This window comes from Salmo salar, chromosome ssa13 (assembly GCF_905237065.1).
Source record: "Salmo salar chromosome ssa13, Ssal_v3.1, whole genome shotgun sequence".
Lineage (NCBI taxonomy): Eukaryota > Metazoa > Chordata > Actinopteri > Salmoniformes > Salmonidae > Salmo > Salmo salar.
The window spans coordinates 21,382,137-21,407,554 of NC_059454.1; the positions used below are offsets into that span (position 1 = coordinate 21,382,137).

Genomic DNA, 25,418 nt, shown 5'->3' on the forward strand with positions numbered 1-25,418 from the left:
AGTATATAGGTCCTGGATGGCAGGAAGCTTGGCCCCAATGATGTACTGGGCCGTGCGCATTACCCTCTGTAGCGCCTTGTGGTCGGATGCTAAGTTTTTGCCATACCAGGCGGTGATGCAACCAGTCAAGATGCTCTCGATGGTACAGCTGTAGTACTTTTTGAGAATCTGGGGACCCATTCCAAATCTTTTCAGTCTTCTGAGAGGGAAAAGGTGTTGATGTGCCCTCTACACGGCTGTCTTGGTGTGTTTGGACCATCATAGTTTGTTGGTGATGTGGACACCAAGGAACTTGAACCGCTCGAAACTCTCGCTCCATTACAGCCCCGTTGATGTGAATGGGGGCGTTTTCGGCCCTCCTTTTCTCATAGCCACGATCATCTCCTTTGTCTTGCTCACGATTAGGGAGAGGTTGTTGTCCTGGCACCACACTGCCAGGTCTCTGACCTCCTCCCTATAGGCTGTCTCATTGTTGTCGGTGATCAGGTCTACCACTGTTGTGTCATCAGCAAACTTAATGATGGTGTTGGAGTCGTGCTTGGCCATGCAGTCGTGGATGAACAGGGAGTACAGGAGGGGACTACGCATGCACCCCTGAGTGGCCATCGTGTTGAGGATAAGTGTGGCAGATGTCTTGTTGCCTACCTTTACCACCATGGGGGCAGTCCGTCAGGAAGTCCAGGATCCAGTTGCAGAGGGAGATGTTTAGTCCCAGGATCCTTAGCTTAGTAATGACCTTTGTGGGCACTATGGTGTTGAAGGCTGAGCTTTAGTCAATGAACAGCATTCTCACTTAGGTGTTCCTTTTGTCCAGGTGGGAAAGGGCAGTGTGGAGTGCCATCCGGCTCCTGTTACAATATATCATATGTTTTGGGAATGTCCGTCTTTATTTTCGGTCCGGCATTTTCAATACTTTATCCAGGGCCTGCGATCAAACAATTGACCCCAACCATACACCGCCTTATTCAGGATAACCCCAGGGAATAATGTCACAAATAATCAATTGGAAATCATGGCATTCACATCTCTACTAGCCCGCTGACTAATCTTATTTGAGTGGAATTCTGCTACCCCACCCTTCCATTCACAGTGGGTTGGAGACATTCTATCTATCTTTACATTTTAGAAAATCAGGTTCACTACCCAAGGTGCTACTGAAAATGTGAAAAGTTAGGGCAGCCTTTTGAATGTATATAGTCGTGGTCAGACACCTACAGATGTAGCCCTACACACAAACTACAGATGAATAAGATAAATGCGCTTGGGGCTGAAATAAAATAAATGAGTATATCCACATACAGTACTTTTGTATATATAGTGTATTTCAATACTCTTTCCACCTGTGTAATGTACACGTAACAAAAATATAAACGTAACATGTAAAGTGTTGGCCCCATGTTTCATGAGCTGAAATAAAAGATCTCAGATTTTGTGCACAAATTTGCTTATATCCCTGTTAGTGAGCATTTCTCCTATGCCAAGATAATCCATCCACCTGACGTGTGGCATATCAAGAAGCTGATTAAACAGCATGATCATTACCCAGGTGCACCGTGTGCTGGGGACAATAAAAGGCCACTCTAAAATGTGTAGTTTTGTCACACAACACAATGCCACAGATGTCTCAAGTTTTGAGGGAGCATGTAATTGGCATACTGACTGCAGGAATGTCCACCAGGGCAGTTGCCAGAGAACTGAATGTTCATTTCTATACCATAAGCCACCTCCAACAGAGATAACGTGATGAGATCGTGAGGCCCATTGTCGTGCCAGTCATCCTCCGCCATCCCCTCACGTTTCAGCATGATAATGTATTGGATTGACGTGTACGACAGTCTGTTCCAGTTCCCTCCAATATCCAGCAACTTCGCACAGCCAATAAAGAGAAGTGGGACAACATTCCACAGCCTGATTAACTCTATGCGAAGGAGATGTGTTGTGCTGCATGAGGAAAATGGTGGTCACACCAGATACTGACTAGTTTCTGATTAAGGTATCTGTGACCAAGAGATGCATATCTGTATTCCCAGTCATGTGAAACCCATAGATTAGGGCCTAATTAATTTATTACTCAGTAAAATCTTTGAAATTGTTGCATGTTGTGTTTATATTTTTTATCAGTATAGTGTACAATAAGTGCAAGATGCATATTACCTGTTCTATTGGTTAAATACAGTTCCTGTTCAAATCCTTATGATGCCACTGTGAGAATTGGTCAGATGGAACATGGTTTGTGTCCCTTAGGTTCAACGCAGACCACAGTTCATAAACACAGCATATTCCAGGAAATATTTGACAATAACCTTTGGTAATTCGATATTCCTCCTCAACATAGAATTATGTAAAACATAACATGTGCTTCCATTCTAAAGCCACTACAGATCTAGTGCTAAATGAAATGGAGATGTTTTGTAGAGTCATGTAGAGAGAATACTTGTACAGTATGTTCAAAAGTACCAGCATTAAAAGTAGCAGTGCTAGTATCTTCACCTTAACCTCAAAGGTTAAGGTGAACCTTCCAGATAATATCTTAGTGAACAATTCATGGATGTGCCGGGATGAAGACAAGGAAATTGTTGTTCGTCTTCCAGTCTAGGTATCTTTATTCTTTATACCCCACATCACCGGACGGACTTTCCCTCTGAAAATAACTCCACAACAGTTTGCAACAAATATGACTGCATTTATTGTCTTTTTATCTCTTTGTGTGTCTACTAGCTATAATGGAGGTTAAAGATACAAGAAGAACAGAGTCTGTCTTCCGGTAATTCTGTTTGCAGAGCAGGTTTCACTTTCAAAGTCATCCTCCAGTGACAGGTTGTGTGACCTTTCCGACCTGTGATTGATCATGACCTCTGACCTTTGTGGTTGAGATGTACACTGAAATGGCCTTATGTTTCCTTGAGGACATCATGGGACATTTCCATCCTGTCCTGTTTAGTTTCAGAGAAATCACTCTACATTACAGTAAATGTTAAGTTTTGTTGAAGTTGAATTGCTTCACCCCTCTTACCAGTATGAATGGTGGGCAGACAATTTTTATTTGTCCACAAATGTTGTGGAAAAATACACTAGCTCATACACGTTTTATAAATAATGACCTAGCCAGCTGGCACATGGTGAGAGAAAACAAATAATCGAGAGAGGGAGAGAAGAGACAAAAAAGAAAGTGAGAAGGTATAGAGAAAAGAGAGATAAGATAGAGAGAAGAGAGAGAAGATTGAATGAAGAGAAAAGAGTGAAGAGAGAGAAAAGAGAAAAGAGAGAGAATGAAGAGAGAGAAAAGAGAGAGTGAAGAGAGAGAGAATGAAATGAGAGAAAAGATAGAGAGAAGAGAGAATGAAGAGAAAAGAGTGAAGAGAGAGAAAAGAGAAAAGAGAGAGAATGAAGAGAGAGAAAAGAGAGAGTGAAGAGAGAGAGAATGAAATGAGAGAAAAGATAGAGAGAAGAGAGAGCGAAGACAGAGAAACGAGAGAGAGACGACACTATGCTGTGAAAGGCATCTTCAGTGTGGCGGGAACAGCAGAACAGAAGATAAATCACCCAACCGGTTTTCTACATCCACCCCTGGATCCTACACATACAGTGTGTGCTATTTTCACGCCATCAGTTCCCACATTAGATCCACACTCTGTAGACCAAAGCCTGCCAGAACTAAGGACTTTAACACTGTCTGATATCAATTCATCTCTAGCTCAACTTCAGAGGATAAATCATATTAATATTGTGACTCAAAATAGAAGACATCTGGATAGTTTATTTCTGTACAGACATTAAGATGCTCGTGTTTCTGCGGTCAGTGAATGAGGAACACTTTGTTTTCTGCTGGAGTTTCCCCTGATGAAAAACAGACATTCTCAGAACTTAGAGTGCAAACAAAATTCCTTGACTGCAGACAATAACACTAATATAGACATTTCCAATAAACAAGCTTTATTCTTGTTACATCATGACAATGTAGACAGTGATATTACATGAGGATTGTTAAAAAAAATTAACTATGACATCAGCATGCCATATGATATATAACACAAAATAAGTGAGTTGTTGTTAGCTGCACGTCAATGATCGTCAACTAAAAACAAAGATGTATTCTGATTGGGTGATAAGAGGTGAAAAGTGCAATTGGAACAGATTGAATTCAAAATGATGACTTGACAGGGCAGAATGCAAGAAGTGTAAAATGATGGGGACAAAGGGCAGGCCCTGTGATAAAGAGACAGAGAAAGAGAGAAAGAGAAACGCGACAATAGAGTGTAAGAGAGTGTAAGTGAGAAATACAGGCTTATTGTAAGAGACAGTAACAGAGACAAAGAGAGTATGAAGGAAGTAAGAGCAAGAGAGAGTAAAAGCTTGGTGGCTACGCAGAGGCTCCTGTCAGACTGCTGTGGCAAAGCCTATGCGGTTGTTGCGACGGTCAAACTCTGTGTAGTAGCGGGCGATGAAGTTGGCTCCCAGGATCCAGATAGGGCCAGTAGGAGGCGGCACATCCAAACCCCTAAAGGTCACACTACAGATGTCCTCTCCAAACTGAGATTGCTGCAGACGGAGAGCAAATCATAAAAAAATACTGATAAAGACTTCCATAATATTGCATTTATAAAACATACATGTCACATCTATAACACAAAGTAAACATGACATAGTAGCTACAAAGATAAACATGACAATTGCCCTGTACAGTATATCCCAGTTGTGCCAATTTCCGTTACTTACCCATAAGATGTAGTCCTCCTCAGTGAGTGAGTAGTCATGGCCTCCGAGGTGGAAGGTGACACTGGGTAAGGACTTCACCAGGTCACAGTTTACAGTGTACTGAAAGGAGAACAAACAACACATCTTATTCCACCCATAAGGTAAGGTAAGATGTTAGTTAAGAGACTGTTTAGGCAATAAAGATACAGTCTGTGGCTCTGTGATGTACATACCCCTCCCTCTGCCAGTTCTGTGGCTCCAATGGTTTTCATCAGTACAGACACAGAGGAGGCGGGGCCTGTGATGTAGGAGGAGCCTGTGTCAATCACTGCCGTACAGCCTTCCTTACAGAACAGCATCTCCTCCCCCACTGTCACCCTGGGAGAGAGAGAGAAAAAGAGAGAGAAAATTACACACACATGTAAAGATCATTGACACAGGCAAATGTGTATATACTGACCCACAGATAAACAAACAAACAAACAGACAGAAACAGACAGACAACTTGCACATCAGTGGAGGTTGGTGAGAAGAGCTATAGGAGGATGGGCTCATTGTAATGGCTGGACTGGAATTAATGGAACGGAGTCAAACGTAGTTTCCATATATTTGATACCCTTGCATTTATTCCATTCTAGCATTACAATGAGCTTGTCCTCCTATAGCTCCCCCCACCAGCCTCCACTGTTGCACATGCACACATACACACATAGCTGTCACATCTCACCCTTTCATGTTGACCTCCCATTTTCCTGCCTCACTGGTGCCCATGTAGTTGAAGGTACCAGTGTAGTACTCTGGGTCTGTTCCTCCCATCACTAGCTCTCCACCTGGTTTGTGCATTGGGTCCCTGAGAGAAGAAAAACAAATTGCCCGGATTACTATTCATAGGTTGCATCTTCATCAATCGGTTGCATCATGCCATTGTTGTGCACGTTCTCAAGCCGCCCTCTGCCTTAGTGGTGCCAAAAAGTTGTAATAAGCTCAGTCATTCTGAACGGGGGCCACCCAGTGGGCAAAACCTGATTGAATCAGTGTTGTTTCCACTTCATTTCAACCAAAGAAATCTTTGTGATGTTGAATCAATGTGGAAAACTGATTGGATTTGCAAAAAGTCATCAACATAAGATTTCACATTGAATTCACGATAGTTGATGACTCAACCAGAAGAGGCTGGTGGAAGGAGCTATAGGAGGACGGGCTCATTGTAATGACTGGAATGGAGTCAACAGATTGGAGTCAAACACGTTGTTTCCATGTGTTTGGTACCATTCTATTGATTCCATTCCAGCCATCATAATGAGCCTGTCCTCCTATAGCTCTTCCCACCAGCCTCCTCTGGACTCAACAAAATGTAAATCAAAAGTAGACATTGAAATGACATCCGTGCCCAGTGGGTAATGACTGTTTCATCTAAATTTCACTATATTAGCCTGGAAATACAGTGACATTGCTAAAGTAGGCAAATATTTTGTTAAACATGGACTTAAAGGAGGTTGGTATAATACTGTGAAAATTATGATAATGCCCTTTTAGTGTAATAGCTGTTTGAAATTGACATTTCTGCCTGTTTTGGTGGGATGGAGTCTTGGCCTGCCAGGTGACACCGCCAGGCAATAAATTTGTTAATAGATCAATAAGAAATACAGTTCCAAACCTCTCTGCCAATATCAGCTAGTTCTCAGTTTTCCCCTCCCCACTCAGACCATTTAAAGACAGTCCTAGCTAAATTATTGCTTGAGAAATGTCTCTTTCCTAAGAAGCTATGTTTGATTCTTATTGACCATTTCAATTTGAAAACAATCACAGTAAGGTACATAATTGGTACGTAGAAATTATTTGATATTGAGATAAAAGGTCCAATGCAGCCATTTTTAAGTAAAAAGAAGTCTACTTATCTCAAGTCTGAATCACGCCCTATACGAACAGTGACAGTGAAATCACCTACTTGCTATAATAGACAGAGAAGACCTCCTCCTTGAGGACGTGTTGGGACATGATGCGGTCGAACACAGGGGTGATGCCGTCGATGGCCACGTTGGGGTAGCCCATCCCAAGGACCCCGTCAAACTTGGCAAAGATGAAGGGGATGGCAGGCAGGGCTGTGGCCTCTGCAAATACCTGGACCACTGGGATGCCACCCACCTGGAGAATGCACAGAGTAAGATATAAATTGTCCCTCAATACCTAGATCCAGGTTTCACCTCTAGTAAGATAATCCTTTGGTAGATCAGTACTAATGGGCAATGTCTACTATTATTCCCATATTGATCACAAAAAAGCATGTTTAAAAGGGATGATAGGAAACATATGAGGAGAAAGGGTACGAAGATTATTTTCTTAGAGTGGTGTAACGTTACACTGACCACAACCACATCCTCACTCAGGAATCCCCTGACGTTTCCAGAGGCATACTGGATGGAGAAACCTGTCCCGTTCTTGATGTGCGTCCGGGACTTGGAACCGTCGTATCTGTTGTGGGTAACTGTGAGTTCAAAGGTCATTGTGTCATAATCGTCCAGGAACATCCTTATCTCTGGTGAAGCAATTAAACATACAGGTTTTATGTGTGTGTGTGTGGGAGGCCAGGGGGACGTGCTCATTTTGGAAGTGGGCTGCTCATTTGACGGCTACATGTAGCAGGCCATTGCTGTCATGTCCTGACCCTAGTAAGATGTCATTTTCTATAGTAGAGTAGGTCAGGGCATGACAGGGGGTGTTTTGTGTTTTTCTATGTTTGTGTTCTAGGTTTTCTATTTCTATGTTGATCTCCAATTGGAGGCAGCTGGTCCTCGTTGTCTCTGATTGGAGATCATATTTAAGTAGGGGTTTTTCTTCCTGGGTTTTTGTGGGTAGTTGTTTTCCATTTTGTCAAGTGTACCTGACAGAACTGTTGGCTGTCGTTTTGTTGTTTTGTTTACGTGTCTTCATTAAAGTTAAGAAATGAGCACTCTACACGCTGCGCCTTGGTCCCCGTTTTACGACCCACGTTACAGAACTACCCACCATGACTGGATCAAGTGGCGTGCCCGGGCAGAAATGGACACCTGGTCACATACAGAGTGGATGGAGAGGAGGAACTGGGGCCAGGTAATCGATAGATATCGGAGCCTACCTGGGAAAAACGAGAGGCAGCCCCACAAAAAATTTGGGGGGGCACACGGGTAGTTTGGCTGGGCCAGGGGTGAGGCCTGAGTCAACTACCCGTGCTTTTTGTGGTAAGCATGTGCCTGTCTCTCGCACTCTCTCTCCAGTGCGCCTCCATAGCACAGTACATCTTGTGCCTGCTCCTCGCGCTCTCCCTCCAGTGCGCATCCATAACCCAGTACGGCCGGTGCCTGCTTTGAGCACTCGGTCCTCAGTGCGTCTCCCCAGTCCGGTGAGACCGGTTCCTGCTCCACGTACAAAGCCTCCAGTGATAATCGATGGTCCGACGCTTGTAGAGATGATCCATGGCACTAAGCCTTTAGTGATGATCCATGGCCCGGAGCCTGTAGGGATATTCCATGGCACGAAGCCTGAAGAGGTAATCCATGGCCCGGAACCTGAAGAAATAATCCTTGGCAAAAAGCCTGGAGGGATAATAAATGGTCCGGAGCCTGTAGGGATCAACCATGGCATGAAGCCTGTAGGAATAATCCATGGCCCGGCACTTGTAGAGATAATCCATGGTAAGAAGCCTCCAGTGATGATCCTTGGCGCGGAACCTGTAGAGACGATCCATGGCATGGAGCCAGCAGCAACGGTCACTAGTCCGGAGCTTCCGGCGACGCTCCTCAGCCCGGAGCCTCCGGCGACGCTCCTCAGCCCGGAGTCTCCGGCGACGCTCTTCAGGCCGGAGCCTCCGGCGACGCTCTTCAGCCCGGAGCCTCCGGCGACGCTCTTCAGCCCGGAGCCTCCGGCGACGCTCTTCAGCCCGGAGCCTCCGGCGGCGGCCTGCAGCCCGGAGTCTCCGGCGGCGGTCTGCAGCCCGGAACCTCCAGCAATGATCTACAGTCCGGGTCTTTCGACGACGATCCACGGTCAGGTGGTAATAAAGCAGCAAGGATCAGCGGGTGGAGCGGGGAGTACACCCAGAACCGGAGCCGCCTCCTATGCTGGAGGTTAAGGTTATGTGGACTGCATTTGAGCCGCCATAGACAATTTTCACCCTCCCTACCCTGCCTTTTGTTTTGTGTTTTTTTGTTTGTTGGTTTGTTGCATTCGGAGTCTGCACGTTTGGGGGGGGGGTACAGTCACATCCTGACCATAGTAAGATGTTATTTTCTATGGTAGAGTAGGTCAGGGCGTGACTGGGGTGTTGTGTTTTTCCATGTTTTCTATTTCTATGTTTAAGTTCTAGTTTTTCTATTTCTATGTTGGGGTTGATCTCCAATTGGAGGCAGCTTGTCCTCGTTACCTCTGATTGGAGATCATATTTAAGTAGGGATTTTTCTTCCTGGGTTTTTGTGGGTTATCTTTTGAGTAGTGTTTGTTTCTCTCTGCGTCACGGTTTGTTGTTTTTGTAAATTCAGTTAATTTGTGTATTGCAAAAGTTTCACGGATTTAATAAAATGTGGAACTACAACCACGCTGCACTTTGGTCCGATCCTTTCGATAGCCGTGACAATTGCAGAGAAGCTGCATAAGTACCAGCCCCTTGTGGCATGCTTGGACACCCTCTGGTGTAGGTGCAAGCTGGAGGCTCTGATATTTGGCAGTCTCGGCCATGTACACAGGCTTGCAGTGCATGGCCTCCAGATTGCGGGCCTAACAAAAACTAGGGCAAAGCTATTGGGTAGGTACTGTTCTGTTCAGCAGTCGTGGGCAACCTCGCTGGTTGGAGAAGGAGGTGCTTTCTGTATCCTTGAATGCCATGCATACGGGGAACTTTGAATTGGTTGGATCCTTTTTTTTGTAAATTTGATTAGTGGATTAAAATAAAATATTTAAAATGTGTTTGCATGTGTGTGCGCATGCGTGTGCATGTGTGTAGGGCCATCATGCACCCCAAAAATATGAGGTGGCACAAAGTATGCTAGCATGGCTCAGTGTATGGCATGGCTCTGTGTATTTGGCTAAGGTGTATGTAAACTTCCGACTTCAACTGTACATTGTTCAAATACTTTGAGGAACTATTGTCATTCTCAATTGATTCTAAAAATAGACTTAATTTACTTGCTGTTTAAGGTGAAGAAAAATAACTTTGAGAAGCTCAACAGCTCATTAGGAGTGGTGAGTCAAGACAATTAGAAATACTATCAGACATCCCCAAATGGGCACATTTAAAGACCTACATTTGCACGCAGGCCAGGTAGACTAGTCCTACTTCTATATGCGTAATCAGGTGAGCGTCCTTACTCACCACTGACTGGAGCATTTCAAACAAAAGACAATGAATGAATTGACAAAAACTCATAAATGGAATGAAATAAACAAAAACTTGTTTCTCACAAGTGTAGCATAGGTTGTGAGTTCTTCAAGACACTGCGACAATGAAAAATGGTAAATGACTTATAATAAATTGAATGCATTAAAAGAAATTACCATAACCAAACAAATGTCACAGATTAAAAATTATAGCAATTAACGATAAATGTAAACTAGTACTTATGATATATGTAATGGGGAATTTATAGACACAGTGAACAATGCACACAATTAAGTTTATGAAACTATGAACCCATGAAATGGCGGGAGAGAGCGCATTCTGGAGAGAGACGTTCCTTGTGCATCTGAGACACAATCCCCATATTCTTGGACTGTGGCGTCACCCCGGAGTCCTCAATGCATTAGTCCACTGAGACAGGTGCAAATCAGACAGGTGTTTCATGAAAAAAATATATATTTGCGACAGATTGACCAAAAAAAAATCAAATGTTTTCAATATATATATATTTATTTTGTCATACAGTATTCCATATAAGGCAACCAGACCTTTTGGCATTTTCACATTATACCCTTAACCTTGTAATAAATCAAATATAGTGATGCAAAACTTGACATTTATGCCATCCATTGTGACATTGTTCTAGGATAACCAACCTTTCAATTAATGTCAATGCATCATTAGCCATTAATGCTAGGTTACACCGTTTTTTCTGATAACAGTCTCCAGTATCAACATTTCCAAGCAACCAAAAACAGGGAGAAGGGGTGTAATGGATATTATATGATTAAAGGTTTGACAAAATTATTTCACCCTGAAAATGTATAACCGAGTGATTATAAGGTTAATGTACTAATGTGTGTGCATGGGACAAGCTGAGACTTTAATATGTAGCAATGTACGTGAGACGTTCAAGGAGAAGGGGAACTATTAACAGACAGCAGTCAACTTGTGACCACAGAGGAACTGATAACAGGAAGAAGGTCTCCCTGTCCCGGGGAGGGGAGAAACATTGAGGCTACAGTAGATTAGGTCCCAGGTGCAAGATATGATAAACAATGTATGTGTTGTAGAAAAGTTTGTAAACTGCATCGTCAGTGTTAGAGAAGAGGAGGGGCATTTGTATGACGATATGTGTAATATAAAAGGCTGTGTGCATTGTATGGATTTTAGAGCTCTCGTAAATAAACGTTCTGATCATTGTAGGCTGGGTCTCAGTCTGTTTCCTTCAACCAGAACCTTACAACTTCTGGTGTACAAACTGAGTAGTTAATTTGAAGTTCGGTTTAACCTGTCTGGGATAGGTGGCCGGATAAAAAAATGTACCCGATTTAAACTGGTTACTACTCTTGCCCAGAAACGAGAATATGCATATTATTAGTAGATTTGGATAGAAAACACTCTAAAGTTTCTAAAACTGTTTGAATGGTGTCTGTGAGTATAACAGAACTCATATGGCAGGCAAAAACCTGAGAAAATTACAAGCAGGAAGTGGCCTGTCTGACAATTTGTAGTCCTTCTGTTGCATCTCTATCGAAATTACAGTATCTGTGCTGTTACATGCCACTTTCTAAGGCTTCCATTGGATCTCTAAAGCCTTCAGAAAGTGGAATGATGCGTCTCCTGTCTCTGGGCAGATAACAGCAGCAGAGTTTGTCAGTGGACTGCCTGGTGACAGAGAGACTGGAGATGCGCGTTCACGAGACCTTGACATTTTTTTCTTTCACTCTTTGAATGAATACAACGTTGTCCGGTTGGAATATTATTGCTATTTTATGAGAAAAATTGCATAAAAATGGATTTTAAACAGCGTTTGACATGCTTCTAAATACGGTAAAGGAACATTTTGAATTTTTTTGTCACTAAATGCGCTCGCGCGTTACCCTTTGGATAGTGACCTGAACGCACGAACAAAACAACATTTGTTGTTGAAGTAGAAGTCCTGGGAGTGCATTCTGACAAAGAACAGCAAAGGTAATCCAATTTTTCTAATAGTAATTCTGAGTTTAGGTTGCCCCAAACTTGGCGGGTGTCAAATTAGCTAGCCGTGATGGCTGAGCTATGTAGTCAGAATATTGCAAAATGTGCTTTCGCCGAAAAGCTATTTTAAAATCTGACATAGCGAATGCATAAAGGAGTTCTGTATCTATAATTCTTAAAATAATTGTTATGTATTTTGTCAACGTTTATGGTGAGTAATTTAGTAAATTCACCGGAAGTTTGCGGTGGGTATGCTAGTTCTGAACGTCACATGCTAATGTAAAAAGCTGTTTTTTGATATTAATATAAACTTGATTGAACAAAACATGCATGTATTGTATAACATAATGTCCTAGGATTGTCATCTGATGAAGATCAAAGGTTAGTGCTGCATTTAGCTGTGGTTTGGGTTTTTGTGATATATATGCTTGCTTTGAAAATGGCTGTGTGATTATTTTTGGCAGGGTACTCCCCTGACATAATCTAATGTTTTGCTTTTGCTGTAAAGCCTTTTTGAAATCGGACAATGTGGTTAGATTAACGAGAGTCTTATCTTTCAAATGGTGTTAAATAGTCATATGTTTGAGAAATTGAAGTTATAGCATTTTTGAGGTTTTTGTATTTCGCGCCACGCGATTCCACTGGCTGTTGAACAGAGTGGGACGCAAACGTCCCACCTAGCCCAGAGAGGTTTTAAGAACATTGATAACTTAATTCCCGTAACAAGGGGAAATCTGTAGACATGCTGAGATTAAAGAACATCATCTTTGCCTTCACAAGATCATAACATATTCAAATACAGTATGTCCTCTTTTATGTTTTACACCTTCAGCAGAGGAATTATATTTCTGAGTGCATGATATTACGTTTAACTAGTATATATGATGTTCTATGGATGGTTTTAAACTGCAGTAATTTATGTCTGAGATTATATCCATGACATATCTGTATACATTCATCATTATCAATAGTGCCTCCCAGGTCTTCCTCACGTTTTTGTTTGACCTGTTTTGTGTCATCGGGAAAAGCCTCTATCAACCATTGATCCAGTTTAGAAATCAACTTTACAGGGTTGTTACACTGCCTTAAAATAGTTTCAATCTTTGAAGCTTCCGGCTTGTCCAGTGTTAATAAAATGTTGTTTCTGCAAAAAAAGTTAACCTCAGTGTCGTCACAGACTGGTCTCCCCATGGTTGCCTGACCTGCTGAGACCCCTGTCACCATCTGATCCTACTCAGAGGCATGACAATGTATTACCATGATGTACATTTATACATTATATTATCCAAGAATAGAATCAATGGTTCAATAATTGAAATTACTATTATTCCCAGATCCCAGGCTACAGCCTACCCATCAACAAAAAAAGTAATGTTGTATCCGTTCACTGATTGTTATAATAATACACTGCAAATTTCACTTAAGCTCTGTAGACTGGTCTTCCCTGGCTGTCTGACCCTGCTGGGACACCTGTCACCATCTGATCCTGCTAAGACATGATGAGCATAGTGTTGTGTACTGACTGTGCACCATGACACTGTAGCCTGTAGAGCTGTTTATACCGTGTCCATGTGAAAAGTAGAGAATTAGCTATGGAAACTGACAGATCAATAGCCGTTACATTGCTATACTGACTAATAAAAACTCACATTGCACTGTAAAAAAACGTCAGCATATTGGTCTTCAGTTTGGCCGCTGGTTTCATCATTTGATTCAGGTCTAGCGTGATTGAGGCAAAAATAATAGTAAAGTTAGTGAGCTAGCTAGCTCTAATGGTACATCAACTGGCAAAAACTAGCCTAGTCAATTTACTTCTGTTGAAATGGAACAAAAAGGCTACAAACATTTCCATACACACAACAGCTAGTAGATGCTGCTACGTGACAGACAACTAGAGGCTAGAGCTGAACTAGTTGTGGTAGCTACAAGCTAGCTAGTTCATTTTCTTCAGACAGAACTTCAGTCGAGAGAGAATGAAACATTAGCTAGCGTTACATGTCAGTTACACTACTAGCTCAGCACTGTGAATAAATAAACATTTTTCTGTTAAGTCAAACAAAAGTTACCTTGCCTGCTACGTCAGTCAAATAAAGAGAAGCGAGTTTCTGCTCTGCTTGCTTTTATAACTCAGAGAAAAAGTGCAACACACAGAGACGGCAGCTGCAGACAACAGCACCGTGCTGGCCCTATAATAATAGCTTTGCCTTCACTGTCCGTACACACTGTAGTGTCCACGCAGTCCTAAATCCAGCCGTCTGTTATCGGCAAACTGCCGACTGACCGCTTTGAGGCATCCGCATGGTCCTAAAGCACACCGATGCCACTTTTTGTATCACAGTGCAATTTTAAAACTGGGGTGGGGGGGCCACCCACATTGACCCCTCCCACATTCCATTTTAGAATGTGGGAGGGGTCAAGTCCCCCCGTCCCCAGTGAAAGTTACACCCTTGCACTTATGGGAGATTCTAGAGCGGCGCCTGAGACAGTGTTTTCCACCACCATCAACAAAACACCAAATTATGGAATTTCTCGTGGAAAAATTGTGTCGCATCCCTGTGTTTCCTTTATTTTGGCAGTTACATGTAGTTAGATAAGCGGTCTACTCTAACTTGATTGTTGGCTTCTTGGTAGCTAGTTATGAGGTTGGGAAATTGGAAACTTATCTGGGTTAGTTAAAGCCAACTTCATAAAATGTGTAGGTGGCTAGTAGTATTACAGAGAAACAACATTGTTTTTCCAAGAGGACAGATCTGAGGGGGCACTTGCCCCTGTGCCCCCTATGGACATGACGTCTCTGAATGTGTGTGTGTGGGTGTGTGCTCTGTACTTACAGCAGGCAGTATAGAGAGGGGAACAGCTGTATGAGGGCACCCACAGGTTGGCTGAGCCTGTATCAAACACTACGTTGAACATCTGGGCAGGAGAACCAATACTGATCTCCCCATAGTACTGGGTCTGAGGAGCAGAGAGAAGAAGCAGCAATGAATAATTGACTCAACTGAGTTTGGCACGTGCTTTGTGTTCTCTCATTTGGAACATAATGTTTCCATGTCAATTGCATCTACAGTATGGGTGGTCAGTGCAGTGTCTCTCACATCCAGGTAGTTGGTGAGGGGGGTGGGGGCTGTCCCGTTGCTGGGGGAGAGGTCATCTTTGCTCTTCTGGGCCAATTCAGCGAATAACTGCGCTGGGGACACGCCCATCTCATGTAGGGTTTCTCTTATGGAGGGCATCTTCTTCAGACTGATCCTGATTAGATATGATGACAGTGAGGAAAGATCATCCAATAGAATGATACATAGGAAGTGAGCAGGGGTGGGATGGGACTGGGGGGTATACAATGCATTCTGCAATCATGGACCATTGTTAACATGAGACCATGTGTCACCATGTCTGTAAACGTTGTTTCTACAGCTCTGCCAAAAATACACATTCTCAATTGATTTAGTTTAGAAACATTGTCTGGTTTAAATGGATAAAACACCTCAAAGTATCCATTCAAACTTCTTCACTGTCTAGTTTAACGACAGAGCAGTCAACAACATGGTTTTCCTGCTTTTTATAAATATTGAGGCTGGAATAATACTGTGAAATTGTGAAAATTAGGTTAATACCCTTTCATTTTAAGAGCAGTTTGAAAATAAAATGTTTGTCTATTTTGGTGGGATGGAGTTTTGGCCTGCCTGGTAAATAAGATAATAAACCAGTAAGATAGAGTTCCAAACCTCTGCCAATAGTTTTCAGTTTTCCGCTCCCCACTCAGATCACTCCCAGACAGTCCTCGAAAAATTATTGAGAAATTGCTCTTTGCTAGGAAGCTATTTTGTTTTATTTTTGACCATTTAATTAGAAAATAATCCCAGTAAGTTATTTAATTGCTAACCAGAAATAATTTCATATTGAGGTTCGTTACACATTGCAGAGAAGGACCATAGCATTTAGGTTCATTACACATTGCAGAGTAGGACTGTTGGTTCCACTTTTCCAGGCTCCGTTATTTACTTAACAAATAAGGACTACTCAAAATGTGCACTTATAAATCATATACATTTTAATCAAAATACAGCTGTAGACAGAAGTCAAAGATCAAACATCAAACATACAACTGATGTTTCTGAGTTCTGCAAAATAGGAAACGTCCAAGTTGCTTTTAATATGCTTGCAGTCAACTCCTGTTACTGCCTACGTCAACACCTTCAACTCATGAGACCATGCCCATGCATATACAGTTATAAAAACTTGCAGGAGAGAACACTAGTTCCAGTGTTTTCTAAGGGCTCAGCAGTAATTTTCCACTCCCCAAGTTGCTTTATAGTGGTATGTCTGACTTGTCTCGTTCACTCCCCTGTAGGGTTCTGTGACTAGGAATCTCTTTTAGCCTTGAGGCGCTTTCACAGACACCATGTTTGACTGCAATAGCTCACACATCTCTCAGACCGTTTCTTATAAGGGGCAGAGACTAGAAAATAACTGTGGAACAATACTAAACTTTATAATTAATATATATTGCTAATCTGTAGTTCAGGACCCTATAAATGTAGTGGGGGAGGGGTCTTATAGCCCTTCCCCTTCTATTAATACAGCATAAGCATAATCAATTATAATACATCAAACATTTGGTGCAGCCCCTATCATGACCCCAAGTTGACCCCATCAGGACCATAGCATTTAGGTTCATTACACATTAGAGTAGACAACATACAGTGATAAAAACACAAAGAAAAAGATGGCGTTACCTTTGTAAGGCATGGCTGGTTGTCATCGTCAGTGACAGAGTAATCACACACACACAGCATTGCATCAGCAGGGCCATGGAGACCCTGGAGTGTGAAGGAATATCCGAGGAGATTAAGTTAACAGAGTTAACTTGTGTTTCCTTGTACCGTTCCTCCAGGCAAACCAGCTAGTTGTACATCTGATCTTCTGAATGATTGGCCCCTCTCTGTCTACTCTTTTTATACCAGCTCTGAGCTTTCCTAAAAGAGTCCACCAACCCTTTCCCTCCCTTCTACCTCACCCAGCCCTCCCTTGATAAACAGGTCCCAGAGTGAGATGTGAACTGTGACCCTTGGGAACAGATTGGAGACAGAAAGCAGGGATGAGAGAGAGCGAGAGAGAGAGCTCTCTGACCACGCTGGGTTTACATCACGGCTGCAGGGTGAACATGGATTAAGGCCTGTGAGAAGAGGAGTGGGAGCCTTGGGGTGGGGGAGGGAGGGGATGGAGAAGGGAGAAGCTTTAGGGGGGATAGAGGAGTAGGAAAGGGTGCTGATTTGGATTACCCAGGCGTAGGACACAGAAATGAGCCCTGTGAAACCTGTAAAGGAGTCAATTTATACTTGAATGGTGTGGCGAATTGAATGGTGTGACAAAGGCATTTAATCTATATGTGGCCTGTGGCTATAACATCTGAAACCAATGATTGCCAGATGATACTCATATGTAATATGTAGACAATGCAGAGAAGGGAGAAGCTTTAAAGGGGACAGGGAAATAGGAGAAGGATGCTGACAGGGATTACCCAGTCTTGCCAGATGATGAATTAATCCATCAAAACCTATTGAAATGGACTGTAAAACATTACATGCTAAACAGGCCAGATGTTCATGTATAGTGCCATCTCTTTCCTTTCAGCTGAAGTATACTGTATCTGCTCCAACTTTGCAGTGTATGCTGCAACAGTTTCACTTTATCTTGTCTGCAATAGGAATAGTCAGTAGGGAATGGAGTTAATCCTACATTTTGTTTGTGGGGGTTGTGCTGTGGACTTCAGGCTAGATACTTAATTAGGCTAGCTAATGTCTGTCTGTAGGCTATTAAAGGTCTGTAAATGTATAGGCCTACATACTGTAGGCTATGGGTCAGGGGCTAATCAAGGTCTATGGCTAGCTGAGGTTTCTCTCGCTCAATCTCTCCCTGTTAGCTGTATCAGCCAGATTGGGTTCCCACAGTATCTGCTCTGTGGGGCTGGGGTCATATGTGTACTGTAGTGACCACCCAGCCTAGCAGGAGATATGAGCATCCACGTCAAGCAGAGACTTGGACAGCCTTAGTGGATGTCAGGGGTCAGCCCTTCAGCTATTCCCTGTGGGTAGAACTGCCAGGAACCTGATTGCGTGGTCAACCACACACAGCATACAGGAGTACTGACGACTTCTAGCATCTCAGCCAAGGGGGTGCTCTGGTTTCATGGACAGGGAAGTTTTGGAAATCATGTGTTCTCTTGGAGTGTGATGTCATGAGGAAAAGCAATGATGTGTGCTAACATCAAATCAATTTTGTATTTGCCCTTAATTAACCAACAATGCAGTTCAAGAAATAGAGTTGAGAAAATATTTACTAAATAAACTGAAGTAAAAAATAAAAAGTAACAATAAAATTACATAACAATAACGAGGCTATATACAGGTGGTACCGGTAACTACCTGGACTTAGTTGTACGGGGGTACAACTTAGTCCAGGTAGTTTGTGCATGTAAGTTGGGGTAAAGTTTAGATAATAAACAGCGAGTAGCAGCAGTGTAAAAACAAAGGGGGGGGGGGGGGGTGTAAATAGTGAATGTAAATAGTTCAGGGGGCCATTTGATTAATTGTTCTTATAACTTGGGGGGGTAGACACTGTTAAGGAGCCTTTTGGACCTAGACTTGGCGCTCCGGTACCACGCGGTAGCAGAGAGAACAGTCTATGTATATAAGTCCTGGATGGCATGAGGCTTGGCCCCAGTGATGTATTGGGCCGTACACTATAAAAAGAGAGGAGAGCTGGTATGAAGTTAAATTCAGGGACGAGGCGAGGGCCTAGTCGATAAAGTTCGCCAACGAAACCGGTGTCCACTAGAGCTGTAGAGACAACACTTGAGGGTCAGCCAGCCAGTGAAATTGGAACCAGAAAGGGTTTGGCGGAAAATTATGATAATGGTATACTCACGCCTACCCTGGGAAACGGAAAGTCACGGGGCCGCCCCTCTGCTCTCTAGTGGACCCTGGGTTGGGACGCACTGGACACCATTGAAGCAGGTGCCCTCCTGGCCGCAATAGGGACAGAGCCCCAGCTGTCTCCGGCGATGCCGCTCTGCCGTGTAGAGGTGTGTGGCCCCAATCTCCATGGGTTCAGGCTCTGCCTCAGGACAGCCAAAGGAGGGAGGAGAGTGGAGAGGTGGACACCGGCACTCCTGAAGAAGGTTATCCAGACGGATCGCCATCGCGATGAGAGCGTCCAAGGATATGTTGTCATCCCGACATGCCAACTCCGTCTGGACCTCTTTGCGCAGTCCACTATGGAAAAGAGTGAGGAGCGCCAGCTCTGCTGGAGGCTGCCACAGTCCGAAAGCTGAGGGCATACTCCGCAGCGGTCTCGGCACTCTGCTGGAGTTGGAAAGTTGCTCACCTCCCTCTCTGCCCTCTGGTGGATGGTCGAAGACTGCCCTGAACAGAGCCATGAACCTCTCATATGAACCCAGCTACTCTCTTCTCTCCCAGACGGCCATATGCCAATCCAACACCTGATAGGCGAAATAGAGGGAGCTCTGGAGTAGGAAGCAACGCATTTCGATGGAGTGCTGTCATACTTCTCCGGAAGAGACAGTCGGGCATCACTGACCTGGGCGGATGGCTGGGGGACTGACTCACTATGGTAGGAGGTCCACCGTCAGAGGTATGGAGAACCTCGCTGGTGGTGTCGAGGCGGTGGAGAATGCGGAGGACCTCCTTCGTGGTCGTACCCAGTAGAGCCAGCTGGTCATGGTGTTGGTGGAGTAAATGACCCTGTTCCTCGACCGTCTGGAAGATGGTGGAATCTTTTGTTGCTTCAATATTTTCTGAGACAGTACTCTGTAATGTATGTGCAGGGACTCAGAAAGATGGTGCAGAAGGTGAGTTTGCTGAGGGCTATATGAAGGAAGAGTAATCAGGGTGGTGATGACGTCCATGTGTTCTTAATAATGGGGAGCAGGTGTGCGCAATGATGGTTGCCAGGTGTGCACAATGTGGGTTGCCAGTGGCTAGAAGCCCAGGGATGTCGAGCCCCTGAAGGAGGGAGCAGGAGTAGGCGTGATATACATTATTTAGTTATGTTTTTGGAAAACATTGTCGCATAAATAACTGAGGGAGATTTTATCGTAATTCTGTTACCAAACTTTGTATCTGTGTAATTATTCAAAGTAGTCCTTGTGCATTGAGTTGTAAAACTTTGAAATCAATGTTTTTTGTGTGGCATACATTTAAAAGTTGACAAATCTGAGTCAAATCGTAATTCTGCTAGCGTGGAATTGTCGCTTGGCTTTTAGTATTCTATACGAAGAATCACTGTTTTTCCTTCAAAGTCCTCTCATTCTCTTCTGAACCTGTTACTCTACTTCAGGACAGCACTGTAGAGGGCTACATTGAGTTCTCCCAATTAGTCTTGGTGACACATTTTGGCAGGCAGCTCTGGGGCACTCTCAGCAACATCTGACCTTTGACCCCCAGGGAAAAATGGATGCCCATCAGTCTGTTTCCCACACTGCCCAGGGAAACCCATGCGTCACTCCTGCCTGGCCTCCAACCCCCTCCTCCGAACATGGCCTCCACGGGTGGGCATGGGAAACCTAGTGACCAATACTTTAACATATTTGGGAGTCATAAACTCATAATTGCATGGACATAAACATACTGCTCAAAAAAATAACACATCCTAGATCTGAATGAATGAAATAATCTTATTAAATACTTTTTTCTTTACATAGTTTAATGTGCTGACAACAAAATCAGACAAAAATAATAAATGGAAATCCAATTTATCAACCCTGGATTTGGTCTGGATTTGGAGTCACACTCAAAATTAAAGTGGAAAACCACACTACAGGCTGTTCCAACTTTGATGTAATGTCCTTAAAACAAGTCAAAATGAGGCTCAGTAGTGTGTGTGGCCTCCACGTGCCTGTATGACCTCCCTACAATGCCTGGGCATGCTCCTGATGAGGTGGTGGATGGTCTCCTGAGGGATCTCCTCCCAGACCTGGACTAAAGCATCCGCCAACTCCTGGACAGTCTGTGGTGCAAGGTGGCATTGGTGGATGGAGTGAGACATGATGTCCCAGATGTGCTAAATTGGATTCAGGTCTGGGGAATGGGCGGGCCAGTCCATAGCATCAATGCCTTCCTATTGCAGGAACTGCTGACACACTCCAGCCACAAGAGGTCATAACATTGTTTGCATTAGGAGGAACCCAGGGCCAACCGCACCAGCATATGGTCTCACAAGGGGTCTGAGGATCTCATCTCGGTACCTAATGGCAGTCAGGCTACCTCTGGCGAGCACATGGAGGGCTGTGTGGCCCCACAAAGAAATGCCAACCCACACCATGACTGACCCACCGCCAAACCGGTCATGCTGGAGGATGTTGCAGGCAGCAGAACGTTCTCCACGGCGTCTCCAGACTCTGTCACGTCTGTCACATGTGCTCAGTGTGAACCTGCTTCATCTGTGAAGGGCGCCAGTGGCGAATTTGCCAATCTTGGTGTTCTCTGGCAAATGCCAAACGTCCTGCAGGGTGTTGGGCTGTAAGCACAACCCCCACCTGTGGACGTCGGGCCCTCATACCACCCTCATGGAGACTGTTTCTGACCGTTTGAGCAGACACATGCACATTTGTGGCCTGCTGGCGGTCATTTTGCAGGGCTCTGGCAGTGCTCCTCCTGCTCCTCCTTGCACAAAGGCGGAGGTAGCGGTCCTGCTGCTGGGTTGTTGCCCTCCTACGGCCTCCTCCATGTCTCCTGATGTACTGGCCTGTCTCCTGGTACCGCCTCCATGCTCTGGACACTACGCTGACAGACACAGCAAACCTTCTTGCCACAGCTCGCATTGATGTGCCATCCTGGATGAGCTGCACTACCTGAGCCACTTGTGTGGGTTGTAGACTCCGTCTCATGCTACCACTAGAGTGAAAGCACCGCCAGCATTCAAAAGTGACCAAAACATCAGCCAGGAAGCATAAGAACTGAGAAGTGGTCTGTGGTCACTACCTGCCGAACCACTCCTTTATTGGGGGTGTCTTGCTAATTGCCTATAATTTCCACCTGTTGTCTATTCCATTTGCACAACAGCATGTGAAATTTATTGTCAATCAGTGTTGCTTCCTAAGTGGACAGTTTGATTTCACAGAAGTGTGATTGACTTGCAGTTACATTGTGTTGTTTAAGTATTCCCTTTATTTTTTTGAGCAGTGTATAAGAGGAAGTGAGTATTTCAATCAGTGAGTATTTCTAATCAGTTTACTCCAAGTGTATGTATGGTTTACTACTATGTTGTCATTTTAGATTATTTCATACAGAACCATAGCTGAGTCTTCAATCCCCACAAAACAAAGGTATTAAACAAGGTTATCAGGATAGCAGACATTGCAGAAACACACAAGTTGAGACAATAGGACAAGGGTTTGTGCTAAAACTGCTGCTATGCACAGTTCAGAGATTGAATCCAGACCAGGCCATTTTACATCAAACCGACTGATCCATCAAGATAGGGGAGATATGAGGCAGAGTGAAGGTTGTTGGGAGGAGATGAGGGTTTGATTGTGTTAATCACTACATAAGCAACCTGCTTTTACCTTTCCTTTACTCACCAACTGAACCATCTCTAATCTATCAGGATTCAGAGTTTACTAAGTGTCATTCTTCATTCAGCTGTGCATTTATCCTTTTCATCCATTTAGCTCCAAGTATTTCCTGGGAATTTATTGGAAAGAATCTGTGCCCCCACAAGGTTAGCTGTGCAAGACTGTGTGTGTGTGTGTGTGTGTGTGTGTGTGTGTGTGTGTGTGTTTGTGTGTGTGTGTTTGTGTGTGTTTGTATGTGTGTGTGTGTTTGTGTGTGTGTGTTTGTGTGTGTGTGTGCGTGTGTGCGTGCGTGTGTGTGTGTGTGTGTGTGTGCGTGTGTGCGTGTGTGTGGGTCACAGGCAGCTGGTAGCACCATAATTGGGGAAGACGGGCTCATAGTAATGGCTGGAACGCAATTGATGGAATGGTATTACACCTATGGTTTCCATGTTTGATGCCATTCCATTCACTCCATTCCAGCCATTATTATGAGCCGTCCTCCCCGCAGCAGCCTCCTGTTGTGTGTGTGTGTGTGTGTGTGTGTGTGTGTGTGTGTGTGTGTGTGTGTGTGTGTGTGTGTGTGTGTGTGTGTGTGTGTGTGTGTGTGTGTGTGAAAAAAGAAAGAAATAATAACGCAGAGCGAGAGGGATAAATAATTTGAGACTTTGTTATAGTCCGACATGTGAGTAGAGTGCCAATCAGTCCGCAGTGGCAAGGTTATCTGTCTGCGGAGGCTCATGGTGACAATGCAACAGTAAACAACCTCTAAGAGGTCTGTGATTCATCAAGCTGTATCTCTGTGCCATCCTGTTCTCCCATGGCGTTGGTGCCACTGTGTCTCAGTCTAATTAATCTGTATGAGCAAAGCTGTGCTCTGTGGATCACTGTCACCTGGCCACAAGGGTACAAGATATTGCAACGAATAGTACATGTCTGACAATGAGACTGACGTCTATATTCATTGTTTTAATAAGAGCCCCAATACAAACTGCTACGGTACAGTGTGCCAAGATGTGTGCAATATCTTTCTTCACCAGCAGGGTGAAGCATTGCTCCTCCAGGTATCAGTTATGCCTGTTGTTAAAGCTTTCCCTGTGCACACACTGTAGAGCTCACCTGAGGGAGCCAGACTGTGATGACACCAAGCAAACTACAAGGGATGCCATGCAGTGTGATGCAATGTGATGCAGTGTGTGTTGTGTGTGTGTGTGAACCTGTCGAAATATCTCTAACCTTTCTTTAAGCCTTATTAAAGTTATCCTCTCATTCTCTCTCTCTCTCTCTCTCTCTCTCTCTCTCTCTCTCTCTCTCTCTCATTCTCGCTCTCTCTCGTTCTCTCTCTCTCTCTCTCGCTCTCGCTCTCGCTCTCACTCTCTTTCTCCCACAACTCAGCCAGAGCAAAGGCAGCATATCACCCAGCTGGACATGGACTGATAGACCTTTAATCCATTTACAGTGACATGGACACCAAAGGCCTTGGCGGTGCCAGGTGTGTGAGATGTGTACTGTATCACTGGATGGTCATGTATTACCTTCAAGGAAAGGATATTTGATGATTATTGGTTTAGACAGCAAGTCACTGCATTGACCAGAAAAAAATATACAGTAAGATACTTAAGCAGTAGACATACAGTGGGATGATTTTTTAGACTAGAGTCAAAGCCTTATTTTCATGAATTTACAAAGGATTTATGCATCCTTTACATCCTCATTCATAACCCACAACATTGTAGGTGCATTGTTGCCAATACAATAGGAATCTTACAGGTTACATGAAATGTAAATGGCTGAATGAGTAAAAGGACCACACACAATCAGAAGAGAGGATTGAATGGTTGTTTTGCCTCTGTTGCAGGAGTGGTGCTACTACCTAGCAACGAGCCCTTAGAGACAGAGAACAGGTGTTCCATAAAAAACACCATGTAGTAAACAAGACAAGAAGCCATGGTAACAAATCTTGTTTTCCACCATGTAAGCGACACGACAAAGTCTCCAGGTCCATCCACCTCTATACAGCCCATTAATATTTCATCACATCGCTGCTGCTCCTGCTGTTGCTGTACTGTAAGTGTACTGTTGTGTCCAAGGCCTAGTTAAATGTGTGGCTAGGCCCCTATGATTATAGGAAGAGCTGATGGTTATTCCTTGGTTTCATACATCTTGTTGACAAGCCACTTCATTTCCCATTCATTTATACAGTCCATGGGTAGCGTGCATACATCTATAGCTACACTGAGTACTTGTTGTCATTCCTCTGTGAGAGTGGCCTGTTGGGGGTGATAATGTGGAATAAACAAAGGAAGGACTGCCTATATGGGCCAGTGAATGTTAATGTGTGATAGAGTTGATCAGGGTACATTATGCATTTGTTCATGACATATATGATGGTTGTGAGAATTGTGTATATTTATGTATTTATATATTTATGTATATTTATTTAGTGCCATCCGTTTTGTCACCAAAGCCCCATATACTATCCACCACTGCGACCTGTATGCTCTCGTTGGCTTGCCCTCGCTTCATATTCGTCGCCAAACCCACTGGCTCCAGGTCATCTATAAGCCTTTGCTAGGTAAAGCCCCACCTCATCTCAGCTCACTGATCACCATAGCAGAACCCACCCGAAGCACGTGCTCCAGCAGGTATATTTCACTGGTCACCCCCAAAGCCTATTCTTCCTTTGGCCGCCTTTCCTTCCAGTTCTCTGCTGCCAATGACTGGAACGAATTGCAAAAATCACTGAAGCTGGAGACTTATATCTCCCTCGCTAACTTTAAGCATCAGCTGTCAGAGCAGCTCACA

The 25,418-nt window shown here is 43.9% G+C and overlaps 1 protein-coding gene across 1 annotated transcript; it reads right to left on the reverse strand.

The window, feature by feature from the left end:
- Positions 1-3,912: 3,912 nt before the first annotated feature.
- LOC106566646 (renin) lies at positions 3,913-17,052 on the reverse strand. Its single transcript, XM_014134878.2, has 9 exons — positions 16,780-17,052; positions 15,139-15,292; positions 14,875-14,998; positions 7,062-7,180; positions 6,644-6,840; positions 5,423-5,545; positions 4,929-5,073; positions 4,717-4,815; positions 3,913-4,539 (listed from the first exon to the last, which is right to left on the reverse strand). The coding sequence occupies exons 1-9, from the start codon at positions 16,854-16,856 to the stop codon at positions 4,378-4,380; spliced, it is 1,200 nt and encodes a 399-aa protein (XP_013990353.2). The 5' UTR covers positions 16,857-17,052; the 3' UTR covers positions 3,913-4,377.
- Between the last annotated feature and the right edge of the window lie 8,366 nt (positions 17,053-25,418).